The sequence below is a fragment of the Falco biarmicus genome, chromosome 10 (genome assembly GCF_023638135.1).
Source record: "Falco biarmicus isolate bFalBia1 chromosome 10, bFalBia1.pri, whole genome shotgun sequence".
NCBI classification, from domain to species: Eukaryota; Metazoa; Chordata; class Aves; order Falconiformes; family Falconidae; genus Falco; species Falco biarmicus.
In genome coordinates, this window is record NC_079297.1 from 31,140,068 (window position 1) to 31,166,578 (window position 26,511).

The window sequence follows — 26,511 nt, forward strand, 5'->3', positions numbered from 1 at the left end:
GTCATTAATGCAATTTATCCCAAGTTCTGTGTTGGTATCTTTAACAGATGCTTAGTTTTATTTGGTATTTTTAGGAGGAAGAACAGGTATACTGAAGAAAGAAGGATGCCTGCCCCAGAACTCTATTCCTGTTGCAGGGAAAAAAAAAATACTTCCTTTCAGAAGACTTGATCTATGCAGTAAAGCAGTCACGCATTTATTTTGTCACTTAGATTAAGTTTCTATAACAGGGCTATGCTCATAAAGATGTTCCTGGCATTTTTCCAGTTATCAATATTGAAATATTAGTGATCAAGCATTTACTGAACACCATTCCTCAAATGCAGGGTCTCCACAGCATCTTGTTGCATTCATGGAGTTCATTTGTTTGCTTTATCTGGCTAACTGGTTCTTTTGTATTGCCAAGGTGATGAACAGATTTGACATTTAGCTGATTACTTCACCAAAATTAAACAGAAAACAGGGCAGCCATCCAAAGTTCCTTTCAGTGTGAAAGCTAATTATAAAAATGCTTTGAGCAGCAATTTCTTTTTGGATGTTAAAGTGCTTTTATTAGATTGTTCCCCTGTCATTTTAAAATTTATTGCTAGACACTTATAAGTGGGGTTGCCTGCTGAAGTAGAATTATTTTATTTTTTTTTCTATATTTCCGATGGAAGACAAAACCGTATAGAGCAAAGTTTAGGCTGAATTTGTTAGTGTTTTACATGATTCTGAATAGGAAGGAGAATAACTAGTGCTGACTTTCATGGATCCCAAATACGTATTTTATTTTTATGCTGAATAAAAACATATCCACTTCCATTTATGATTCAGCAAATCTCAATTTTTTAAAAAAATAATCATTTAGCAAATAAAAAAAATCAAATATGTAATTTGAAAGTTGAGTACATCCCTGTGTTGTTAAAAGCTTGTATTTTGTGGTGTAGATAGAAACAACCAGTGGTGATAGAAAAATCTAACCATGTGCTTGTACCTGTCTTTCATAAGCCATTACTTGTTCTGAAATAGTATAAAACTACTCTAAAGTAATTTTGTTGAGGTCATTGAAAAAGAGTTGGCCAAGTGAATTTTAACCTGTAAATTTAGAGCTGAAGAGTGCTGTATCCTGTTACAAGGTCTTACAAGAAGTTTCTGGTGAGGTATTTTTTGAATGCATTGGAATATATTTAACTTTTTATACTGACTGTTGTTATTAGCATCCTTCGGACCCCAGACAAGGTGTGATCTAGGGAGGTTTCAAGGTGACAAAGTTGGGGGGTTTTGCATATAGTGTCTAACACACTTTGGCTACTAAATCATCTTGTGAGGATATATATTAATTCTTGACACTGAGATCTATTAATATACCTTGAAGCCAAGTGAATTATGTGAATCTGCTGTTTCAAGCTGTAGAATTCTGCCATAACTAGGAGGAAATATTTTGCTATAGGTAGATTAATGTTGAAAGCTTGTCAAGAAAAAGTTTAATGTTGAAAATTTATTCTTCCTCTTCTTGCCAGTACTTGAGCTTCTATACTAAATCCCATTTATAATATGAGGAAAAATAGAGATATAATTTCTTTTGTATTTATCTATGTTATTAGAGTTCCAATGATATAGTCTATTGCCTATTAAAAAGTGCATCCCAATGAATGATCTTCCAGAGGGTAATTTTTGCTCCCATCCATCTGAGAGCTTTTCTTGTAAAATACAGTAACTGTCAGTGCTTATAAAATAATCTAATTCATGCCCATTGCAGGATAAGTAGTTAAGATAACTTAACATTCTGTATTAATAAATAACAAAAACGTGACTATGAGATCTGCTAAATACCCTTTCTGGAGATAATGGATAGTCCTTAATATGCATGTTCTGAGGAAGCTTTGAATAGAGAGAGAATGTGGTCTGAACAACAGACCTAAGAAAGAGTCTTGGTGAGTGCACAACAGAAATGTGGGTTGTTTTTTGTTTGACTGTTAAAGTGTATTTCAGTTCTAAGCCTTCATAACGCTTCTTTGGATCTATATAGTGTCCAAACATACAAGGCAATTGACCCCACACTGTTTTGGAACTTCAAATAAATAAATAAAGGCCAGTTTTTAAAACAGTTATTCAAGTTTCTAAAAGCTCTGGTCATTTGTAATCTGTCCCTGTAGTTACATTAGTTTTATTCATGTAAAGATTTTAATTAGTGAATTTATGTGAATTTGACACAAACATGTCCATAATTGATTACATAAATCTTCATGCTTGGTGCCCTCTAAGCACATCAACATGTGATGAGTTATTCAGGGTAGGTTAAACAGGGGGAGAAACATAGTCTTGTTAATTTGAAAGTTCACAGGTTATGTCCTTGTCTACAGAGAATCTTCCTTTGCTGGGTTTGGTTGTTTACAGATGATCATTTTGGCAGTTTAAGCTAACCCAGTGGCTACGCTCTGTTGCAGTCTTACATTGTGTCAGTGGGTCTCCTGTAATCCAGGGCAAGGTGTGCATACACATGATGTATCTGCCTAAACTGTGTAAGGAATGATTTTAGAACACTTAAAACGCTCTAAAAGCATAAAGCTATGTACATTTTACTAATTTTTCTGTTTTTCTTCCAAGTAAGGAAGTGATATATTAACCTAGCTTTAATATGAGAGCTGTGCAAACTCATCAGGTGCAGTTTGGCCAGGGTCTCTCCTTATTAAGGAGATCCTTATTTTTTGATCCTGAATTGGCTTTGTGACAAGTTCAGAAAAAAGTAGCAAAAAAAGGTCTGTGAAGAACTGACTGCATACTCAGGCTCAAGTCTCCCAGTGGGACACACTCAGACAGGAGCTTATGAGACTGGCATAGTAGCAGTTAGCATTTGCTTATCAGAGCTTATTTTTGGACTAATATTTAACTTGAGTGTCTGTCAGAAAAGACTTGTTTGTTTGACAAAAATAAATTCAGCAGAAACATTAAGGGAGAAGGAAATGAGAGACTTTTTGCTGGTCGGCAAGCTTCTGTGCTGAACTAATTTGTATCTGCTAAACTGAAACTTCTTATGTCATAAATGCCACCAGTTTAAGTAATTTTTGAAAATAAAACCAATAGTTTAGCCACAGCCAAGAAAAGAGAACTGTAAATGCAAACCCATCTTTGACTGCAAAAGTATTTCCTGGAGTATTTCCAACCTATACCTGTTGTTTTTCCATAGGTTGATGGGATACTGTGCCTGGCTGACATTCTTACTGATAACAGCCATTCTGAAGCTACTCATGCAGAAGCAGCAGCAGTAATTGCACAGATCACGTCTCCACATCTCACGTTCACTCAGCATCTTAGCAGCTTTCTGGAAAATATGGAAGAAATTGTAACAGCACTTGTCAGTAAGTTCTTTATGGGACTTCTTAGTCTTTCCAGTTAAAGTAACAGGTTGGGGGAGGACTCTCATTAGAAATATTCCCTAAATAATGTTTGCCATTCTTTCCTTAACAGATAAAAAACTCAGTCATTTTTAATTCTGAATCAGAGCATTCTGCAATTACATAATATTTTTTACTCCAGTCCATATTTGAATAGAATTTATGTACATTTGTCAAAATAGTATCTGTGTGAAATTTTCCCATAAGAACCACAGGAAAGACTCAGCACTTGTCCGATGTTTGTAAAAGAGCAGTTTTTAATAGTTGCTAACCTTTATGCCTGTTTTATTTTCTAAACTTGCTAGAACTCAAACTCACCACTGCATCTACATTTGTATGATACTTCAGAGGAAAAGTACAGTATAGTATGATCTATGGGCATTGTTACAAGAAAATAAAAGATCTGTCTTTCCTGCCTAGGCCTCTGATCCAGGGTGAAATGAGGAAAAGGTAACAGCAAGCTTTTCCTTAACCTAGGTCAGTGTGGACATTTCAGAAAAATAAGATTTCTTATTACTTTGTAAAGAGAGGAATATCTTATTTCTGGCACCATGCTCCATCCTTCTCAAATACCAGAAGCTTTCAGTCAATCATGCTCTTCCTCTCTCTGATCTGGAAATTCAGTTTCCCAAAGCTTCATGTCAGAAAGTACAGTTTGGGTCATTTAGTTTGATTTCTTAGGTATAACAGATCAATACATCTAGATGTTTCTCTACTGAGCCCAATGTTTACAGTTAAACTAGAGTACTTCAATTTCCATGCACGTTTCTGGGGGGTTTTTTGGGTGATTTGTGTGTGTTTGTTTGTTTGTTTGTTTGTTTGTTTTGTGGTTTGGTTTTTTTTTTTTATTTGTTCTGTTAACAAAACAAAAACCAGAACAGAGTACAGTAGTGCTAGTGCTTGAGGATTATGCAGTGGCTGGAAGTTATTTGAGAAATATTTAAGCATTTTTTGATATGCCCAAACAGAACTAGTGCTGCAGAAATCAAGGATACAATTTATTCCTGATGACCAGACTTTTTTGCAAGAGATGGTGAAGGTTCTACCCTGAACCTGCCCTGAATCCAGTGGGTGGAATTAACCTGTGCTGAGCTTGGTTCCGCTGTAGCTAGACTGCTAGAGGCATCTGACCTGACTTATTTAAGATGATTTTCGGGTTATTACACTGTACCACAATCAAGGTACAATCTGAACAGCCTATCCAGCAGATATTAGCGGGTGGAATATTTCCTCAGTTGTCACTGTTTAGGTTGGACAGGAATTTTACTAGTATATACTCTGCCCAAGAAATGTGAGCATTAAAAATAGAACATGTATAACTATGGAAAAGCCATTTCAGTAATCATACACCAGTTTCCTTGTAATATTTATAACTCAGTAATTGAATTACTGTAATATGTTTAATTTTTAAATCATTCTGAAATCCAATTACCAGGTGATTCAGATCTTAGTTAAAATACATGTGTGCAAGGAATTAAAAGGTAGCTGTGTCTTCAGCACTTATTGAAGCTGGAAAATATGCAGGATGATCTTTGAGTACAGAGAAATAGATTTAGAGATAGGCAACTTGTATACATATCTTGTTCTAAAGAATAGGATATATAGCAGAATTATTCTTTTATGGGTCAGTTACTGTTGGCCTTCTGCCTCCTGTATTTAATTTTATTTAGATATCAAGCTTTATGTTGAACAACATTCAGTGCAATATTCCCTGTAGAATGGGATACTAGGTAGACCATTTCATTAATTAGATGAATGTTAGAAACACTTGGTGTCTAGGTTGGTATTTGCCATCTTTCCCTTCTGTTGTGGTTCAAATGAAGGTGCTTAACATTCATATCACTTATAAAGCACCCTAACAATGTGACATATACCCAGGTGGCCAAGAAGGCCAACAGCACCCTGGCTTGTATCAGAAACAGTGTGGCCAGCAGGACAAGCAAAGTGATCGTCCCCTTGTACTCATCAGGGGTGAGGCCACACCTCAAATCCTGTGTTCAGTTTTGGGCCTCTCACTTCAAGAGGGACATAGAGGTGCTGGAGCATGTCCAGAGAAGGGTGATGAAGCTGGTGAAGGGTCTGGAGCACAAGTCTTATGAGGAACAGCTGAGGGAGCTGGGGTTGTTTAATCTGGAGAGGAAGAGACTCAGGGGGATCTTATTGCTCTCCACAACTACCTGAAAGGAGGGCGGGCAGGTCTTTTCTCCCAGAGAGCAAATAGCAGGACCAGCGGGAATGTCCTCAAGTTGTGCCAGGGGAGGTTTAGATTGGATATTAGGAAAAACTTGTGTGCTGGAAAGGCGGTCAAGCATTGGAACAGGCTGCCCAGAGAGGTGGTTGAGTCACCATCCCTGGAGGTGTTTAAAACGTGTAGATGTGGTGTTTAGGGACACGGTTTCATGGTGGACTTGGCAGTCCTGGGTTAACAGTTGGACTCAATGATCTTATATCTTTTCCAATCTAAATGATTCTATGATATTCTATAATTGACAAAATTAACATGATTTTGTTTTTTTATCTTCATGATTGTGAACTTAATCTTAGGTTCTAAACTTACTAATGGAAGTTGCAGATGCTTAAATATTGCTTTGAAACGTCTAACCATGTTTTTTTGCAATGAGGGAATGACTTTTATTCAACTTAGATTCTGCATTCCTAGAACTGTGCCAAGAAGCCTCATCTGGTGAAGTTTTCCTGCTGGCTTCAGCAGCTCTTGCTAATATTACTTTCTTTGATACCATGGCTTGTGAAATATTGCTCCAGTTAAATGCAATGAAGATTCTTCTAGCAGCATGTTCAGACAAACACATAGTGGATACTCCATATTCCCGAGATCAGGTGAGCAGTTTCTCAGCATGATGCTGCCTGAGCACATTTGTGTAAAAATCAACGTTTCAGCTCTATGTCTGTTTTGACATAGTCAAAACTAAGTTGCTTTCATGTCTTCTGTTCTTGTTTTTTTTTCAATATATGGCTCGCTCTTTATCTGCTTCTGTTCCTTTTTTATTATAAGCGTTATGAAATATGACAGCTTTTAATGTGTGTGTGTGTGTGGAAGGCAAAATTCTATATTTCTAAGATACTGGAAATTTTTTCATCATGAAGATGGCCAAACAATGACACAGAGGCACAGAGAGGCTGTGGGATCTCCATCTTTGGAGGTATTCAGAACTTGACTGGACAGAGCTTTGAGGCAAATAAGATATATATGGGCACTGCAACCTAAATATACAATTGTCAGTTCAAAGATGAATTAGCTCCAAAAGCTGAATAAGGATCTGATTCTCAGCCCATTGACGTCGGTGGGCTTTGGATCAAGTCCTAACTGCATGGTAGATGGTTTGCAAGTTTTACTGGCAAATACTGCTGATGTACTTTTGCATTTCCTTTTCTTTTTCACCATTTTTTTAGTAAAGAGACACAGAAAATTAAAAGGTCTGTGCTAATGCACGGATGAAGTCAGAGGAAATTCTTTTTTTCCTTTCAGGTACTGTCATGCAATAGGGTACTGCAGAGGCACTGCGTATTTTGCACCTCAGTGATTAATTTTGCCTTGACAGAGTAACAAGTATGAGGCTTGAGGGTTTCAGTAATTATTACTAGGGGATGGAGGTTGCTAGTCAGCTTGGTTAGCCTACTTCTGCTTATGAGACCTTGTGAATATAACTAAAAGTCCATAATTCAGGCCTCACAAGCCCATCCATCCCCTTCCCACCTCTGAAGTAGCCAAAACATGATTTATGATAGACTTGGGATCTGCACTGCCACACAAAACTCTGTGTACCCTTCAACAGAAGCCATGCCATGGAAATCAAGGCACAAGTGACCTTAGAAACTGCTTATTGGTGTTCTGGAGAGGTTACTAGGGTTGCTTTAAATTATATGAATAGCACTCAGTAGTTTTAACAGCTCAGAATTGTTTATGAAAAGATGGAGTTAAGCCATGATTACTATATTGCTCTCTGGGCAAAGTCAAGGACATTAGCTGTGGTGTTTGACACAGCTGTATACTATTATTGCATATGAACAATTCTTCATGTTCTTTTTTTTCATTTTTCCTATGCACTCTCATAGTTTTGATTTCCTTACTTATTTATGCCCTGATCTTAATTCTGCTGTCAGCTGTGAGTTTGTAGTTCACACTGTGGGTAGCATAGCAAGCCCCTTCTTTGTGTGAGGAAGGCAAAAATTTAAAGAAGCACGTATTACTTAGTTACATAACAGACTAGTTCCAGGCCTTTTGCAGCTTGCAGGACATCTGATTAGCTAGAGGAACAGAGAACTGAATGGTTCCTTCCAAGAATTCAGGAGATTTCATCCCCAATAACCACTTACATTCCTTCTTGGAATGATAAACTAGATTAGGAAGGTGTGATGTTTTCTGTAGTTTGCTGTGGTAAGTGTATGAGCTGAGTAAGTTTCCTTGTTATTTCTTCAGCAAAGATGATTATAAAATCCTACCTTATGTTCTTCTGTTACTGTGCACCTGATGTTCATGTGGAATCTGAGTACTGCTCATCTTGTCTTTAAGAACTGTCATTGTTGCTTGTCAAGCAGTTTTGGTAATGCACCAGCCTTAAGAGAAGCCTTCCTTTAAATTCCTGAACAAGTATGTGTTTGAGTGGATCGCTTACCTTTCAAAAGTGTAGTTCTTTCTGTGTTATATTGGGGTGGGGTGAGGGTTTCTGCCTATTATGACAGTTTTATGGAATATTTTGCTTTTTAATTGCTCTGTGCCTAGTTGTTGCAATGAGGAAAACACTCATCTAGAGAGGAAAGCAACACTACAATACTATATTTTATAAAGGTATTCTAAATTGCCATTTTGGCTTAATTCCTTTTAGGTACATAATGTAGTTACTAACTTTTCCCATTATATATATTATTATGTCCCAGGCAGTAAACATTTGCCTAAAGACATGTAGATTAAAGTTGAGTAGGTTTGGAAACTTTTTGATTCAAGGTTTTATTTTGGAATATGCAACTACTGTGAAATATGTTTTTATGGACTAATGTCCATTCTGAATAATCAAGTCATCCTGGCCAGTAAAATGGATGAATTAAATTAAGCTATACTAAATGTTGAAACAATTAAACAAAGTAAGAATATGATTCATAGCAAATACAACAAAATATGGTCTAACTATCATAAAAAGTTATAAAAGAGCCCCTCAAACTTAAATGTCCTGTTTTTTATACAAAGCTTTAACACAATTATCCTATAGAAAGCTACCCAGTCATTCTAAATACATTACTATTTTAGCATTATGGCTGATTTAAGAAAATTGTAATTTGCTAAAATAGATTGAAGCATGCTCACTGTAAGCCAAAAATGGAAGAATGGTGGCTGAAATGCAAGAAAGGAGCATTGAGTTTTGTTTTCATTTGTGCCATTTTATCTCATCTTGAAGTCACAGTATGTCCTTCTATACAGCCTTTCTAAGGACAGCTAGCACTGATTAGTTATCACCCTCCATGATGGTATAAATAAATAAAGTTCTGCCCAGGAGTTGGTGTCAGATGCATTGTGTTGCCCACAGAAAGTATTTTCCTGCTCGAGCATGTCTAAAAGTATTCTGTCTTTTGACTTCTGAAAAGCTTTTGTGTGCAAATAATAAAACTTCCTGTCTTCACTATCTGAAAAGCAACCTCCTTTCTTTTTCATTTCCCAGGCAATGTTAGATTAGGTCAGGTAAGATATCTGCAACTGGGTGCTGGATTTAATGATAAACAAGATGATCATTGTCCATTTTATTGAAGCATGTATTGCTTCTGTAACCATCCACATTACATTGAGATTGCTTAGTTTTATAGCACGATACTTTGTATAACAGTTGTCAGATAAAGCGATTATTTCCAGATACTTTAGCCTCTAGTTTTGGATCAAGATGGATATTGATGTGCTGTGGTTTTTTTCTTTCTGCCGATACTTATTTTCTGGGTAGCAGATTTTTTACTTCAAAGTGGTATGAAAATATCCTTTCAGAAGGGTTCATGCCTAAGTTCAGCAGTGTGATGTATACAGTCAGATATTTTAATGGAGTTTAAGCACTGTCAGAAAAAGGATTTAGCCAGAACTCTTATCATTCAGGGCCTTCTTGACTTTAACCATCATCTTAGACTCTACATAGAAAAATATGAAATATGCATGCCTGTGCACAGTATGTTTGCACAGTATGTTTATGTATAATAATTTTTTTCTCTCTGCATTCCCACTTGTCTCTTCAGTGTTGCTAGTATTCTCACCTTACCTGTGAAGTTGTGGAGGTATAGTCTAACAGCTTCTGATCTTCTGTTATTCAGGCAGACAAAGAATTAATGTGCATTGAACACATCAATTTTAAAGTGGTTATTTCTAGGTCTAAAATCAGTGAATTATGCTTCAAAAAAGTTTGAGGTGCAGGAGGGCTTTTAAGTTGGAAGGAGAAAATGGAAATGGTAGCTGCTTCTTTTCTGCTAAATTCCTGTTTTCTTGGTGTTAGGGAGATGCTACAGGCTCTGAAGCTGAGACCTTCTGTCTCATTTAAGATCTGAAATCCTTAATACTATTCTTCTTCTAGGTTCCATACTCTTTTCTCTGCTTTTCCATTTTTTTTCAGGGCATTTGCGTTTTCCTTTTTTGCCTTTCCCTCCTTTTTTTTCTTACCTGGGAGACTCTAGGATCAAAAGGAGAGCAGAGACAGATGTTCCTTTAACATAAAGAATGTTTCATTTTTAAATGTTGCCCAACACCCAGTGAAAGACTTAGAAATGCTTTTAACGAGAAGAATATTAACAGGTCTTTTAGACTTCTTTTGAAAATCCCTGCCTGGATGAAAGGGACCTGCAGTACTACTTCTTAATCTGAGTTTCTTGAATACTGGCAAATTTAATACTCCTTGCCAACTGTTGCTGGCAACTCCAACAACTTGTCAGGACGACTGTGGGATTCCTGACTGCATTTTGTTAAATTGCTGCCCCATATGTATGGAAGCCCATGTGGACTAACACGAACAGGGAGCCTGAAGCAGTTTGAGCACTGCAGCCCATGTTAGGTGCCTGTCTTCCTTACATCTGACAAGAAGTATTAGACAATATCATGCTGGCCAGGGGGAAAGCAGTTGTGGAGGAGCCCTTATTGTTGCTTTTTAAAGCTCTCTTCTTGGAGCGAAAGAAGTATGGAAGGGGGAGCTCCCTCTCCCAGTTGGACCAGAAGAGGAATCCCCTTCCACTGCTGAGCTATCAGCTGGTCTTTCCCAGAGAAGAAATGCACGTGGTACCCTGGGACTCAGTCACATAAGACATGTTACATAATCAGCCAGTGACAGGGTTACGAGCAAAGCTTCGTGGTCTGCCTTCAGTAGGCCTAAGTTTCCTGTCTTAATTCTTGAAAATTATTTTCAAGATCAGCTGTAAGTGATATTTAACAGCCCCAGGTGGTTCAACTGCTTGCTCACACATCCCTTCTGTAGTTCTCACTTTTGTACATTTACCCACTGTTGGTAAAAATGCAACACAAAGCCTTTACATAAGGAGAACTAGGTCATTAAATGGTATCTGCACAGTTTTCTTGCACAGGTCTCCATTAATATCCAGCTCTGATGTTAGTATAATGATGACTAGACGTGGGGTTAGAATTGCCTTCCCTCTCAGTGTTCTGTTTTGAACTGTGGTTGGTAAACTGTACACTAATATTGTGTGATCCTTTCCAGTATTGACTAGATCACACTGAGAAAGCATGTTTTCAACCAATATAGCTAAAAAAAGAGATGATATATTATATAATTATTTGAAAAACCTTAAGTAATAAAACAAGAAACAAGACTGCCAGTAACAGATGAAAAAGTTAAAATTAGACCAAAAGTCACATGACTATCTGAATTTTAACCATGCTATTATATCATTGATATCCCAATTAGTTTTCTGCTAAGACTGTAATCGCTTCCCTGATGTCCTTTCTTTCTTTTTAACTGGTTATCTCTGTCTTTGTGTATACATTTGAACAATATAAAAATATAAGTAACAGTATTGACTGGCATATTTGATCAATGTTATGGATTGTTAAATCTCAGGGGTCCAACACAGACTCTTCCTCTTAAACACTAATTTTTTTTTGATACAAAATGCCTGCTTAGTTACAATTCTGCCTTTCACATTTAGATTTGATGCAGGATAAAACAATGTGATCCAACTTGAAAATCAAGAGGTTCAATTGGAAGAGTAAAATATCAGCTCAGTTGAAGAACTTTGCTATTTTTTGCTAGCTTAGTGTGGTGAGGTTTTCGTTCCTGGGATCAATTCCTAACATTGCTCCTGCTTTGAATTTGAAGAAGTGGTTTAACTTCTCTGCATTTTTGTTTCATCATCTGTAAAGTTGGGCAGACATTTCACTTACTTGGTGTAAAGTCTCTTTAGAGGAAACATGCTATGTCAGCACAATTCATTGCAGTTTTTATTTCCTGCCCTTGCCTGCCACGTTCACAGGACAATCAGGCTGGTGCCAGGCTGTTTACTGCAGAAACTATAAACAAGAGACTTTGCTGCAGGTTGTATCAATCATAAAGGTGTAAGTCAGAGACTGTTATGTATGCATTTTGCTGCATTTGTTGTCTTTTTGCCTTCAGTCCTTCAGAAAATGAGATAGCAGATTTTAAACAGCCTCTGAGGTTTGCCACTGATCTTTTTTTTCCAAACAGTATCCCTGCCTAGGTGAAAGTTGTGATTTCAGTCGCGGTTCTGAGCACGTGAGCTCATAAATAGTGTTCCTAGGGATCACAGTTTCTTGTTTCTTTTTCCTCTGCAACTAGAAAACTATTACCTTCTAGGAAGGCACCAGAAATTACTTGCTGACCACTCTGCTTGACTTAGTGGCAGACGAGCTGGTTCTTTGCAATTTCTGCCTCCTCTTAAATGTAAAAATTGTTTCCCACATACTCAAACCCTGATTCCAGTTAGACTAGCTAGGCAAACAAAGCTGTTTCCTACAACTGTGCATTGTCTTAGGCGAAGTTGTGCGTCTTAGGTGGCTTTAGTTGGTTGAGTCAGTTTCAAAATCAAAGAAGCTTTCTAATACCATAAAGGAAGTCTTGAGGGATGATTATATTTTTTTCCACTGGATTTTCATCTGAAAGGCAGAAAACTGTGGCCTTAGATGTGAGGGAAGAGACAGGTCTAGTTCCATCACCATTTTAGAGTCATATGACATAGTTTATGGGACATGCCCATTCACCATGTAACCTGTGCACGATGCATTTCCTGTGAGCTGCTTCACAACAACAACAACAAAAAAAACCAAACCAAAAAAGTGAGAATCTGGTTGTTCTGTGTATTCCCTAGTTAGATTAGTCAGCACTGTGAAGTAAAGTAAATAAAAATGTAGTAAAGACATCCTTCATTCCAAAGGGTAAGATTCCTTTAGTTCTAGTCTCTGTTGCTCTGCCTCAGAATTCCAAGGTTATAGTTCCCTGATGGAATCTCAGAGTAGACCTAGACTTGGCAAGCAGGTCCTGTCTTTAACCACTATTACTATTTTATGGGGATGTTTGCCTCTTCCAATCAGGTGACAGAAAGACCTATTGATCTGCTTATCTAGGTGTATTTATTTCTTTGTTTTCAGGAAGAAAACTGAATTGCCAACCACAAAAATGGCTATCAGAAGCAATGAGAATTAAGTTTTGTATCTTAAGCAATACAATGTCTCAGAGAAAATTTCTAGAGATTTCTTAGCAAAGCTTTTTTCTCCCACTAAATAGTATCCTGAAAGATTTTTCTACCTAGACTTGATGTAATGCCTGTTCTTGACCCCCTCTGTATGTACTCTTTTGCTGTCTCCCTGTGGATTGATCTTGAATCATAAAGCTCAGATGTTTTTAATTTACATTCGGAAACAAAGACTCCATCTTGCTTCTGATTAGTTGTCAGATGCCCCTTTGTTTCTGAAGACGGTATCTGGAACTTTGCAGACGGACTCTGATTTATCTTCATGTCATTTATTTGAATGGATTACAAAATACTCTTATAATATATAGAAAAAATAATTTTACTTAGCGATGAATCAGCCTTAAAGGAGTAATTAAGTAAGAGAATTAGCGATTCTATATTGATCTACTTTACCACTCAATTAAATTACTTGCTAATTCTCATTTTGAGTGTGTGTCTTTCTATTTATGTTGGGACTGTCAATAAAAGCTTACTGAACAGTGTGCCTTCATTACCAATAAAGGTATATTATCATCACATCTTCCATCTCTGTAGACACCTACTCCTCCTCCAAGTGAGGTAAGTGACCTTCCGATGTGGAAGATATTGCCACTTTTAACAGGCTAAAACGTGTGCTTTCATTTTCCAAATCCTATTGCATCTTTCTTCCTGAGTAGCTGGTTTCACGATAATGAGAAACACTTGCAGATCAATTTAAATTTTCCACTAAGGCAAAGTTCTCAAAGAAGCCTTCTGTGTTTTGTGTGCTCTTGAGGTTTAATCTCTTTGTTAACTAAAGCATTTGAGAGGGTGTCACCCTCTACATCAATGACCAGCTGAAGTGCATGGGGCTCCTCCTGGGGATGGATGAGGAGCAGACCAAGAGCTTATGGGTCAGGATCAAAGGCAGGGCAGGAGCAGGTGACATTATAGTGGTGTGGGGACTGCTGTAGGATGCCCGACCAGGAAGACTGAGTGGATAAGGCCCTCTATAGACATATAGGAGCAGCCTCACGTTCACAAGCCCTGGTTCTCATGGAGTACTTCAGCCACCCCAATATCTGTTGGAGGGACAACATATTGTTGCAGGGCGTAGGCAATCCAGGAGGTTCCTGGAGTGCGCTGGGGATAGCTTCCTTCTCCAAGTGATAGAGGAGCCAACAAGGAGAGGTGTTATACAGGGCCTTGCTCTCACCAGCCAGGAGGGGCTGGTGGGGAATGTGAGGCTCAAGGGCAGCCTTGGCTGCAGCAACCGTGAAATGGTGGAGTTCAAGACTGTTAGGGTAGTGAGGTGGGTACACAGCAAGCTCACTACCCTGGACTCCAGGAGAGCAAACTTTGACCTCTTCAGGGATCTGCTGGATAGAGCACCATGGGATAAAGCCCTGGAGGGAAGAGGCACCTAGGAAAACCAGTTAATATTCAAGGATCATCTCCTCCAAGCTCAGGAGCAGTGCATCCCAACAAAAAGGAAGTCAGGCAAAAATGCTAGGAGGCCTGCATGGATGAACACAGCTCCTGGAAAAACTCAAATACAAAAAGGAAGCCTACAGAGAGTGGAATCAAGTGCAGGTAGCCTGCAAGGCATACAGAAAAATTGTGCAAGCAGCCAGGGATCAGGTTAGGAAAGCTGAAGCCCTGATAGAGTTAAATCTGGTCAGGGAAATCAAGGGCAACAAGAAAAGCTTCTATAGAGGTATGTTGGTGATAAAAGGAAGACTAGGGAAAACATAGACCTTCTCTGGAAGGAAACAGGAGACCTGGTTACCCAGGATATGGAGAAGGCTGAGGTATTCAATTACTTTTTTGCCTCGGTCTTCACTGGCAAGTGCTCCAACCACACCACCCAGGTCACAGAAGACAAAGGCAGGGACTGGGAGAATGAAGAACTGCCCACTGTAGAAGAAGATCAGGTTTGAAAGCATCTAAGGAACCTGAAGGTGCACAGGTCCATGGGACCTGATGAGATGCATCCGTGGGTCCTAGGGGAACTGGTGAATGAAGTGGCTAAGCCACTATCCATCATATTTAAGAAGTTGTGGCAGTCCATTGAAGCCTACTGACTGGAAAAGGGTAAATATAAACCCCATTTTTAAAAAGGGAAATAATGAAGACCTGGGGAACTACAGGACAGTCTCACCTTGGTGTCTGGCAAGACCATGGAGCAGATTCTCCTAGTGACTATGCTAAGGCATGTGAAAAATAAGGCGGTGATTAGTGACAGCCAACATGGCTTCATTAAGGGCAAATTGTGCCTGACAAATCTGGTGGCCTTCTGTGATGGGGTTGCAGCATTGGTGGATGAGGGAAGAGCAACTGCTGTCATCTACCTGAACTTGTGCAAAGCATTTGACACTGTCTGGCATGTCATCCTTATTTCTAAATTGGAGAGATATGGATCTGACACATGGACAGCTTGGTGGCTGATTGGTTGCCCTCAAAGTGTTGTGGTCAATGGCTCCATGTCCAAGTGAAGACCAGTGATGAGTGGCATTCAGCAGGGGTTGGTATTGGGACAAGTGCTGTTGACCATCTTTGTTGGTAACATGGACACTGGAATTGAGTGCTTCCTCAGTAAGTTTGCCAATGACACCAAGCTGAGTGGTGGAGCTGACATGCTGGAGGGAAGGAATGCCATCCAGAGGGACCTTGACAGGCTGGAGAGGTGGGCCCGCGCAAACCCCATGGAGTTCAATAGGGCCAAGTGCAAGGTCCAGAGGAGGGCTGTGAAGGTGACCAGAGGGCTGGAGCACCTCTCATATGAAGACAGGCTGGAGAATTGTTGTTGCTCAGCCTGGAGAAGAGAAGGCTCAGGGGAGACCTTGCAGCAGCCTTCCAGCACCTAAAGGGGCTTCCAAGAAAGCTGGAGAGAGAGTTTTTACAGGGGCGTGCAGCAATAGGGCAAGGGGGAATGGCTTTAAACTGAAAGAGGGCAGACTTAGAGTAGATATAAGAAAGATATCGTTTACTGTGAGGGTGGCGAGACACTGGCCCAGGCTGCCTAGAGCAGCTGTGGGTGCCCCATCCCTGGCAGTGTCCCAGGCCAGGCTGGACAGGGCTGGGGGCAACTTGGTCTAGTGGAAGATGTCCCTGCCTCTGGCAGCAGGGGTTGGAACTGAGATGATCTTTCAGGTCCCTTCCAACTCAAACCGTTCTATGATTTTGTGATTTCAATTCTGAAAGAAGTTTTGGTAACTTTCGTCTATTTTCCTGGTGAAAATGAGGCTTAGGCAGTCACTTTTATCTATATCTGTTTGTGTGCTCCATGTCTCACAATAACATCTGAAATGGTTTGCTGATTCAGTGGGACTTCACAGTTGTTTCTGAGAGACTGTCTAGGGCTTTATGAAATCTGGACCCAGATGATAGGAAAAGAGAAGATAAAGACTGCAGTGTAAGCTGATGTATCATTATATCATTAGACAAAAAAAAAAAATAAAATATATATATATATATCTACAGTGGGAGAGATGCCACTGGAAAAGTTTACGTTATGGTATTTCACATTACATTGTTTATATCACAGGAAAATGTGACTTTTTTGGGGGAAGAAAAATCTATCTATATGGTGTGAGCTAATCTATAGTTTAACTCTCTTTCAAGTCCTACTAAGATTTTAAAATATAATACAGGTAGAACTTGGTGGTTATTGATGACAAGGGTCTTTTATAAACCCCTCTGGGGAAGCTTACATATAAACCCACTAGGCTAGTTCATAAATACATTGCAAAATATAGGGGGCCACATAATCAACACGAAGGAAGTATGCATATAACCTCAAATAATTTTTAATGTCAGAAGATACACACAAAATATTTTTATGTATGAAAATACTTATTAGACAAAATAACTTGAGGCAGTGGAATAATTGGCATGTATTCAAATTGTGGTTAATTGAATTCTTCATCTGGCTTAGAGAGCCACATGGGGTGCAGATTCTGCATAGAGGAAGCAATTTTCATTAACAGGATATAATTTAGAATGAGAAAACATATACACTCTGCCTGAAACACAGTTAATAATTAATATGGAATAAATACATAGACATATACTAAGTTACCATATTTCTACCTGTCACTCTATAGAGTTTCAGCAACTCATTTGCATCCTAAGTAAGTATATTTATTCAGAGAGATGACACTGTAACACTACCTTCCAAAGTGGAAGACCTTTATGTCACAGCATCAAAAATGAGTCATCCTTGTTATTAAAATGGCAAAGTGAGATCAGAATGGTGATTTGATCTCACGCCTACTTACATCTAAGAAGTTTGCTTGTTTGTGAACTGACACTGTACCATTAAAAAGCTTATAACCAGTTCTCAAATTGATCGTTATTTTTGAGGATTATCAGTTTTTCTCAACTAGAATAAATTTAAACCTCTTAAGAAAGAATACTTCTTTTATTTTGTATTCTAATGATCTATAACATTTCTTTTTTGGTCTCTTACATATATTGTTATTATTGAGATGTGTTTGCATGCAGAAGGAAGTTATTTGAAGGATAAAGTAAAAAAGAGTTATCTTGCAGGATGTATGAGAGAAAGCATATGGTATCAATGAGGGGAATACGTGATTGAAAGCCAACAGCTCCACATGATCAGGTCTCTTGTCAACAGCTCGCTGCATCACTTTAAGCAAGCTGAGTTACACCTAATCTTTAAAACAGTTAGTGCTATTTTGGATAAGAAATGCTGTAAATTAGGATGTCAAAATGTGCTTCTATTGGTACAAAACCTAATCTTGGCCTCAGCTCAGGGGAAGTATAAACAGATTTTTAAATCCAGCTCATTTTTGCACAGTGCTTTCACATGCACACAAATTATGGCTTCAGTAGAACTGAAAAGTATTCCTTAAATACTTCCTTGAATCAAGGCTCAAAACTCAAAATCTTTTGTGCGGTTTTCTTGACATTTCAGCTGAACCCTGAAGCAGAAAGGTAGCAATGACTTACCACTACTGAACGTATGCTGTATACTGGTTCTTAGCTTTCACTGTGAGCTCTGCCAGAGCTAGAATGTGACTACAGGACTGGTTCCTGAAGGTGGGCAGCTCCTGGCTGAATTCTTTGTAGGACTCCAGGGTTTTTTTGGTTGGCTCTTTTTTGTTAAGTTTTTCTCTTCCTACCAATTTGACTACTGAACAAATCTGCTGTATTATCTCTATGACAGGCTTTTATGTATAAATATAGGAGTGTGAGAAAAAGAATTTTACTTTTCTTCTTGTTTGGATTTCAGTTAGCAGCTGTAAGATAAAGACCCCTGAGAAATCACAAAGGTGGGAATAGACTGTTCAACTACAGGAATGCTTTTTAATTTTATTGGGTTTGCCATATTTCTGCCATACTAATTTTATAAACCACAGTGTTATTTAATATTACTGAATTGTAGGGCTATATTTCATATTTCCTTCTCTTTTTAATAACAGGTGGTAACAATATTGGCAAACATGTCTGTCTTGGACCAGTGTGCTTCAGAAATAATTCAAGGAAATGGTATGTATTTTAGCTAAATTGTATTCTGTATTTGTGGAGAATGTGGGTAAATGGGAGAGTAGTGGTTTACAAGGTAAGGGAGAAAGGCTTCATTAATAATACCTCATTTTGCATCCTATCTCTGCTGGATGTTGCATATTGCTACAGGGTACAAAATGAGTCCTTGGGATGGTTCTATGTAACTGAAATAAATTACCACTTCTTTAGAAAACTTTGCATGTATAACCATACTGCTGATTTTCTCTCTGTATGTGACTTATAGATACAAAGCAAGGTAGTACAAAGTGTTTCAACAACAGTAATTATAGTAATTCCAGTAATCATATTGTATAAGGTAGCAATTCTTATGCATTAAAAGAAATAATCTGATACTGAGCCATGCATACCTGCATTTTGTGTCATTTTTTTCACAGGCATTCAGAAGTGTGATAGATTTTGAAGCATTACGTTTTCATTACTATACAGAAGTTGCCAGTTTTCCCCCTTCTTTAAATGTCATATTTTGAGAAATCCATTACATTGAAAAAACCTTAGGTGTTATAGGCCCACAGAAGTCTGAGAAGTTAGGTTAATAATTCTGTGGATAAGGATAGAGGAAGGCGTAACTGCCTTATTAATACACATACCAGCAAATTCATGGCCAAGAAATATATTAAGACAGCTTTTTTTTTTTTTTTTAGATATTAAATTACAGCAAAACTTCACATATCATGCTTTTTCTGTCCTACTGTCCTAGGAATATCCTTTCCACACTTTTTAAATTAAGGTTTGGATAGGAACGGTTTCAGTTTAGATCCATTTGAATCTCAGACATGGCTGATTGTAGGTGGGAGAAGGGGTTTAGAAAGCATCTACGTAGAAGCAGGTCTTGAAATAGAATTGGCCAATTCCTATGTAGGTTTGGATGTAGATGTTTTTTGCATTTCAGTGGAAAATTTGAGCTCTGTGCGCACAAATATGACTAGCAAGGATCAGGCACAACTAATTCGCTTGGTGTGATCTGTGTGTGCACAGAGGTAGTATGTATTTGATGTCCCTGCTAGAGTGCATAGGTGTTTCAGTTTGAGACTAAATGATAATGTGGAGGTTGAATGGTTCTGAATACTGAAACAGTTTCATCAGATATATGCAACTCTACAAATTACCAGACTTTCCTGTCCCATGCATAAGATAGTTCAGTGAGGGGTTAGTAGTAGCAAGCCATTTTAGCATGGTGGCTTCTTACTGGATCTCCTTGTTGCATGGGAGGGATGGGACAGTCCCAGAGGGAGGTTGATCAGGTCCACATGGTGGTTTCTGCCATGCTCCTGGTCCAAGCTCCCTGTGCTCCTGGAGGTTGCAGAGGTGGTCCTTGAACTCTCAGTGCAGGCATGTGGGGCTTCCCTACCCAGAGTCTTTTCTAGAAACATTTCCCAGGACATTTCCCAGGACCCTAGGTGTCTATAATTATAGGGTTGGGTAGGGAATACCCTGTCAGTGATTTGTCTGTTTGACTCATGCTGCTGTTTTCTGATTTGCTGTTAGCACTCACAATCCAGATATGCCCTGGAAACTTTTGCACTCCTCATCATTAACAGATTGGTTATGTAGTTTGGCTATCTGTTTCACTGCGCACACCAAAACTAGTTTTATTCTTCAGGACAGGTGTTTGTTCATATTTCATGTACTTCTGCTGCAGCAGAAACTTGACTGAAGTTCATGAATTTATACTAGCAGCTATGCCAACTCTAACTCATGCTAGATTACTACAGTAGGTGGAGATTTACATGTGGATTGTCAAGCACAGTGTGATGAAGTAAAGTTTGTGTATACACTCCCTAATGGAAGTTCACATTTGCCTCGAGGCTTTTGAGAAGGGTTGTCACTCACCTTCTGTATAAAGTTTTTATGTGCCTGCCTAATGTAGTAATCAGCTGCTGGTCAGAAGCCAGATTCACAAACTGAGAAGGGTCTTTGAATCCTGGAAAGTTTAGATGCATTTTCTTCTCAACTTTGACTTTTTTGTATGTCGATTGATTATGACCTAGCAACATGATTCTGATGCTAATTCTCTTAATTATTTATGCAAACGTTCTACCAGTTAAAATCCTCTGATGCTACCTGAAATAATCTGAATGCCTAATAGCATATGGAGTCTAATAGCACATAATTGTCCTTACATTTAAAATAATATAGAAAATAGGAATCAGCACAGTCTCATCTGTTTTTGTGGTGCTACAATAAGAATATCAGCTCCTACAGGCAATAAGTTAATAAAACCATTTTGTCACAGATTACATAGTCTTCTGAAGTGAAGTCAGTTCACACAGTAAACTTTAAAAGGCAGAATTTCCTGATTTCCCTCATTAAAGGATTCCCTATTCTAAAATACCTTTAAAGAGTTTGAGATGGGAACTTTTAAATGCTTGCTTAAAAATACATAAACTGAAAGAAAAAAAGTTTTACTTTCCTTTAATTCAAAGCAAAACTTCATGTAAAGGCATGAAATATATCACTACAGGTTTTTAGCTGCTTACCTTCAGGTTAGTTTAGAAGCAAATAAAGAATTGCATTTAGTTTGACAGAAATAAATTTCTGAAATCTAAAATACCAACTTGTAGGGGAGTCAAGAAGTTGGAGGAGAGAAGGGTTAGTGCATGTTCTACTTCCAGAAATTCTGTAGCACCCTAGTGAAGACAAAGGTATGCAAAGATCACATATACCTGAATGCTGATGACCAAATTGCAGTCTGCATTTATGCATTCTTTGTGCCCTATTTGGGCAGTGATTGGTCTGTATTTATGTAGCTGGCTTTTTCCCTTTACTTTTTTGGACTGAATTTTTTGTTCAGAGAGAGGATAACAATGGTTCTTACATCCTTTTAGGTGTCCAGCTTTTAATGGAAATGCTCTTTGAAAGATCATCTTCAGGAAATTCAGCAGAAGTTGCTGCTTGTGAGCGAGTCCAACAGAAATCTGCAGTTACGCTGGCACGACTCAGCCGAGATCCTGAAGTGGCAGATGCAGCTGTAAAACTCAGCTGTAAGGATTTATCACTAGCTTAATGGCAGATGAAGAAGAGGGAGCGACTGCCAGTCATGGAGAAGCATTTTTTAATTTTTAGCCTCACTTGGTACACTTTATGGAAAAGGTTCCCTATACAGTCTGTCCAGAGAGTAACTGAGGAGATTGTGCTAGATGAACCTCTGGCTCATTTCCCAGAGGAACCTGAGGTGCAGCATCCACTCAACACATAGCTGTTGCAGACGATGCCAACTGAGAGTGCTGCTTCCTCCATTCCTTTATTTAAACCCTTGTGCAGGATCTGTCAGTGGACAGAAAACCTGGACCCCTGCAGGTTCAGATGTGATGAATCTAACAGGAAGGAACATGTTCTTTTGGCTGGAGTTTTTTAAGGGTGTGTGGGAAGATTGGTAGGGAAGAAGTGGAGATTACAATTTCCACTTTGAAACAGCAATAGTGGGTAAAAACAATGCATTTGTTTGTTTATACTTTACAACTATTAATTATGATGCCTCAGAACTGCATAATTCCATAGACAATCCCTTAAGTATTTGCGTGTCATCTTTGCATTAGAGATCATATCTACTAAGGAAGATAAATATGAAACATATGAAAACCCACCTAATCTCAAAATTGTTTCTCTAAGTTATTTTTCCTGATATTGTTTTGTGTACTCAGGTATTCCTCGCCTAATTAAGCTTTGCAGATCACCAACTGAAAGAAATAACAGTGATTCTGTTTTAGTAGCATGTCTGGTAGGTACATTTTAATCTTTCTTTCATGCTTATCCTGAAAAATACAGGAAAAAACAGCCCTTTAGATTTCAAAATGCCTAAGTATTGCAGGAATGTTTTAAATTCATGCCAGGGTCTCCTGCTTTTCCCCTTAAGCGTAATCATATACAGTGTCAATTATTTATCCTCTGATTGAAGATTTAAGCACATAAGGAAAATTGGCTTCATCTCCACATTATTGAGCACTAAAAAATTTCACTGGAATGCTTCATAATTTAAGGTTTCAGTAATTCTTAAATTCCATTCTCTGATGCTCTGTTTGTTGAAACGAGCCTTGAATCACAGGAGTAGCAGCCCTTTTTCTGCACACACACACACACACACACGTATGGAGACATTTATGTAAAGTGGCCAAAGAGAAGAAAGGTGTTTTCTTGCTTTCACTATAATACATATTTTTCTATTTGAGCCTCCAAGACAATATAGTGTCCAGCCAAGAAGCTGCCAACAGAAGGTTAACACTTTCTCTGCTTAGGAGAAAGTTCCCAGCTGCTGGCCCTGCGCTGCATTGAATGTGAGCCCCAGCCAGCTGTTGGAGTTGAGTAATTTCACCTAGCGTTCTGAGAGCAAAGTGTTCTGAGGACGTGGGTAATCTAGGGTTAGGAGATAGGTTTGATGAATGAAGACTGAAGAATATTGTTTGACAATGCTTTTTAATATTAATGTTATTTTAAATGTAAAACTTGGTTACTGCAGCTTTGATTAACAGCTAGCTTTGTACCAGCACATGAGGAGGTTTTGTTCGTTTAAGCAGGACTCATTCAGGGTGAAAAGAGTATGAATGTAAGCATAAGAAATGGTGTGGTTATTCTTCATATGTACCAAGAATGCTTGTTAATCTTGTATGGCTAGAGCAGAGGCCACAGTGATGGCAGCAACCCAGACTGTGATTTTCCCTGTCTCATTGAAGTTGTTGCTGCACATTCCTTGAATTCATGCCTATTGCTAGATATGTTACCTGCCTGCCCATCTCAGCAATTCTGCTTCTCCTGATATTTTGGTAACTGCCTGATGACACTTTCTAGTAAATATGCGGCAAAAATATTGTCACTGAGACTGAAGCTGCTCCAGGCTCTGATAGGTATCATCACTAAAGTCTGAGGACTTGTAGTGTTTTGTAGTTTTAGCTTGACTGTTTACTTTTTGTACATTTTGAAGCAGGCAGTTAACTCTTGTCTCAGTGCTGCATTGACAGCGCAGAGATAAGCTGATCACAACTATCAGACCTTACTAATAGAAGACAATTTTTGTTGTTGAGGAAAGCCAGCCTGTTTTCCAGTTGCATCTGTTGTGTCAGGTTGCTAGAAGGTATGTAATTGTTGTTTATTTTCCTCCAGTGAGAAAAACAAGTAACAACTCAGAAGGGAAGAGTTTATGAAGATAATAGTAACATCAATGCAATTTTTATTGTGCAGCCTCATAATCGGAACAACTGGCAGTTTTATTTGTTCCCAAATGGTTTGAAATGTATAGTTTCTTTCTACGACGCTAGTATCTAAAAAGATATCTGCTGTTGGCATTGCATAAAAAAAAAGCAGATATTTTCTGAATCAGATGGCTTACAGTTCTCATAAATAAGGCAAAAGCTGAGAGGAGAGTTGAGGTACAAAGAGACAGTGTGAGATGTGCAACAGATCAGTTAACACTACACTATCACTCAGGTCTGAGAGTAATGTGCCCAAAATGAACGGTCATTTAATAGCTGCATTTGAGGGTAGATTCTTGAGATAGCTGAAGACAGTAATGAGATATTAGCCAGATAGAAATGTCCATAGACCTGCATGGTTCAGATTTGAGCCTTGGCTATTGTTTAGAGATTGTTATAATGGATTCCTGCAATGAAGATTTCATCAAACTTTAACAGTATTACAGTTGTGGTGTTTTCTTTTTCTAGGCAGCCTTACGGAGACTAGCAGTCATGAGTCCTGATGGACTTGAAGATTCAGATTTTCAGCAGCTAGTAAAGCCCAGACTTGTGGATTCCTTTCTGCTATGCACAAATATGGAAGAGAGCTTTGTATAAATGTGAGCCAAAAATCTTTGAAAAATAATCATGATGATAGATATACAATAAGATAATACATATACAATTTTATTTCATTTTAGTCCTATTGTTATTTATGACTTATTTATTTTAAAACCATGAACATGTGGTTTGTAGGAGCAGAGAAACAGAATGAGGGAACTTGTTTCAGTGGTTTGCAAAAGTAATTTTATATTTTATTTTCCTGCCAAGACATATCAACAGACCTTATCACTGCAATCTAACAAAATGTTACCTTGTGTAATATAGTTGAGTCAAGGTAACAAAGCCAAGAATTTGGTGCTCCGATGTTAAATGCTTCTTATAATGATATTTTTCTACAGTTAGAATATTTTGCAGGGTTTTTTAAGAAATGCTTTAGTCTCATGCATTTGTTGCACTAGAAGAAAACTAATCTTTTAGCTGAAGTTAACTACTTTGAAATGAAAAGGATGTTACAGTCTGAGTCCAGTTCTTAACTGTTGTTATTTTTTAAATAGAATTATGAAAATATAGGACTGTGATTAGCTGAATTTTTTATTTTTTTTTTTTTAAATTTCAAATACTTGCTTGGAATCATGTTAGAGGACATTCTTATACTCTATAAAGATGTGCTCCATCAGAGGATACACACTTGCAGACAGTTCTTTTATTTACATTTACTGAAATTTCACAAAGAAATTGAGAGTATTCTAGAAACATCTTTATGCAATCAAACACACATCATCAATGTGAAGGTATCCACATAAGATTTAAAGTCATTACATACTGATAATTTTCCCTCCTTTCCAAGCCTTACAAGAACTGGAAGTAAGCATGTCCAGACACGTTTTTAAGATTCAAGCTACTATTTTTGTGAAAAGTTGTACATGCATACACTAAATGATCAGAACAGATAAACTATTTGTAACTTGAATTTCCATTTTCCTGTTTTTCTAATTAGTCCTGTCTTTCTAAAACTTTGAAATGGGACTTTTAGGAGCTCTCAGAGTTGACAAAAGGGAGATTTTACTCATAAATAACAACATAAAGAGTAAAGAATAGAGTTTATTCTAAAATAGAATTATTTTTTCATGAACATTCCTCTTAAAATTTGCTTTTTCTTTTCATCAACAAACCATATAAATGTAAAATTACTCAACCAGCAATATCTTGAGACTGTTTTCCCCCAGCTTCTCACAAAACATCTCTAGATAATGAAAGTATATGTATTTTTTTCTTGATGGCTTGCAACAGTTGCTCTGGATCATTTTATGATCAGCAGCTTTAGGGTACTAGGACATCTGCCAAAAAAGTAAGTACATTTCTTCTTTACTGTACTTACTTTGTAGATATGTTAAGCAGCTAAATTCATTAATGTTTATTTAGTATTATGTGGTGTTTAGTTGAAAGGCACCAGGAAATTGCTAAGCTGTGATTGCCTTCTGCATTTTCAGTGTCTGAGAAATCTCTCCTGCTTCTAGCAGTGGTATATGGTAGCTACTTTTTTCTCCACTTGAGTATATAGGTTAAGAAGTCTCTGCCTTAACATTTCTTGTGAACTCCCCATTTAACGATGTGCTCTATCTTGACTGAAGTTTTAAAACATAGAAAACATACAGTGACCTCTGTCATAAGCAACTACTCAAAGATAAGTGTTGAATCAGATGTTTCACAGATGTAATATTCTGCTAAGAGCAGAAATGAATTCTGCTTTGCTTACTTTGAGACAGCTCCTTAGATTTCCAAGATTTCCAAGATTCTTAAGATGTATGGTACTGTACAGCTTTGAAAATGTTATACAAGTGATGGACTTTAACACTTCCCTCACTAAGCAGAAATACATGTATGAACTATGGATACTTTAAATCAACTTTCTGGTCTAAACAATGTTCTCATAAATCTCATAAAAAAATTAACTCAGTAAGATCCCATTGCTATCATGCTGATAGCATAGTAATCCCTAACAGAATACAACACATCAAATTCTGTTGTGGATGTTCTGTACCGAACCTTGTTCTGTTAGCTGCAATGAACACCAGAGATGAGTTTGTAGGTGGGGTAGTTTTTATCCCCTACTACATGAAGTTAAAACCTCATTCCAAAAAAGTGTCCACACATGTAAAGTGGACTGAAGGAGCTGTTAAGAAAATAACATTATGACC

The 26,511-nt window shown here is 37.9% G+C and overlaps 1 protein-coding gene across 7 annotated transcripts in view; it reads left to right on the forward strand.

Moving 5' to 3' along the window:
- The window catches only part of INSC (INSC spindle orientation adaptor protein), a 138,376-nt gene extending 113,465 nt beyond the window's left edge, over positions 1-24,911 (forward strand). For all 7 annotated transcript variants that reach the window (XM_056354826.1, XM_056354825.1, XM_056354824.1 and 4 more), the window contains 6 exons: positions 3,170-3,341; positions 6,037-6,215; positions 18,482-18,548; positions 21,413-21,568; positions 22,229-22,305; positions 24,239-24,911. In XM_056354826.1, the coding sequence (XP_056210801.1) occupies positions 3,170-3,341; positions 6,037-6,215; positions 18,482-18,548; positions 21,413-21,568; positions 22,229-22,305; positions 24,239-24,367 (780 nt within the window). In that variant the 3' untranslated portion in view covers positions 24,368-24,911. The remainder of the gene's footprint in view (positions 1-3,169; positions 3,342-6,036; positions 6,216-18,481; positions 18,549-21,412; positions 21,569-22,228; positions 22,306-24,238) is intronic.
- Positions 24,912-26,511: the final 1,600 nt, after the last annotated feature.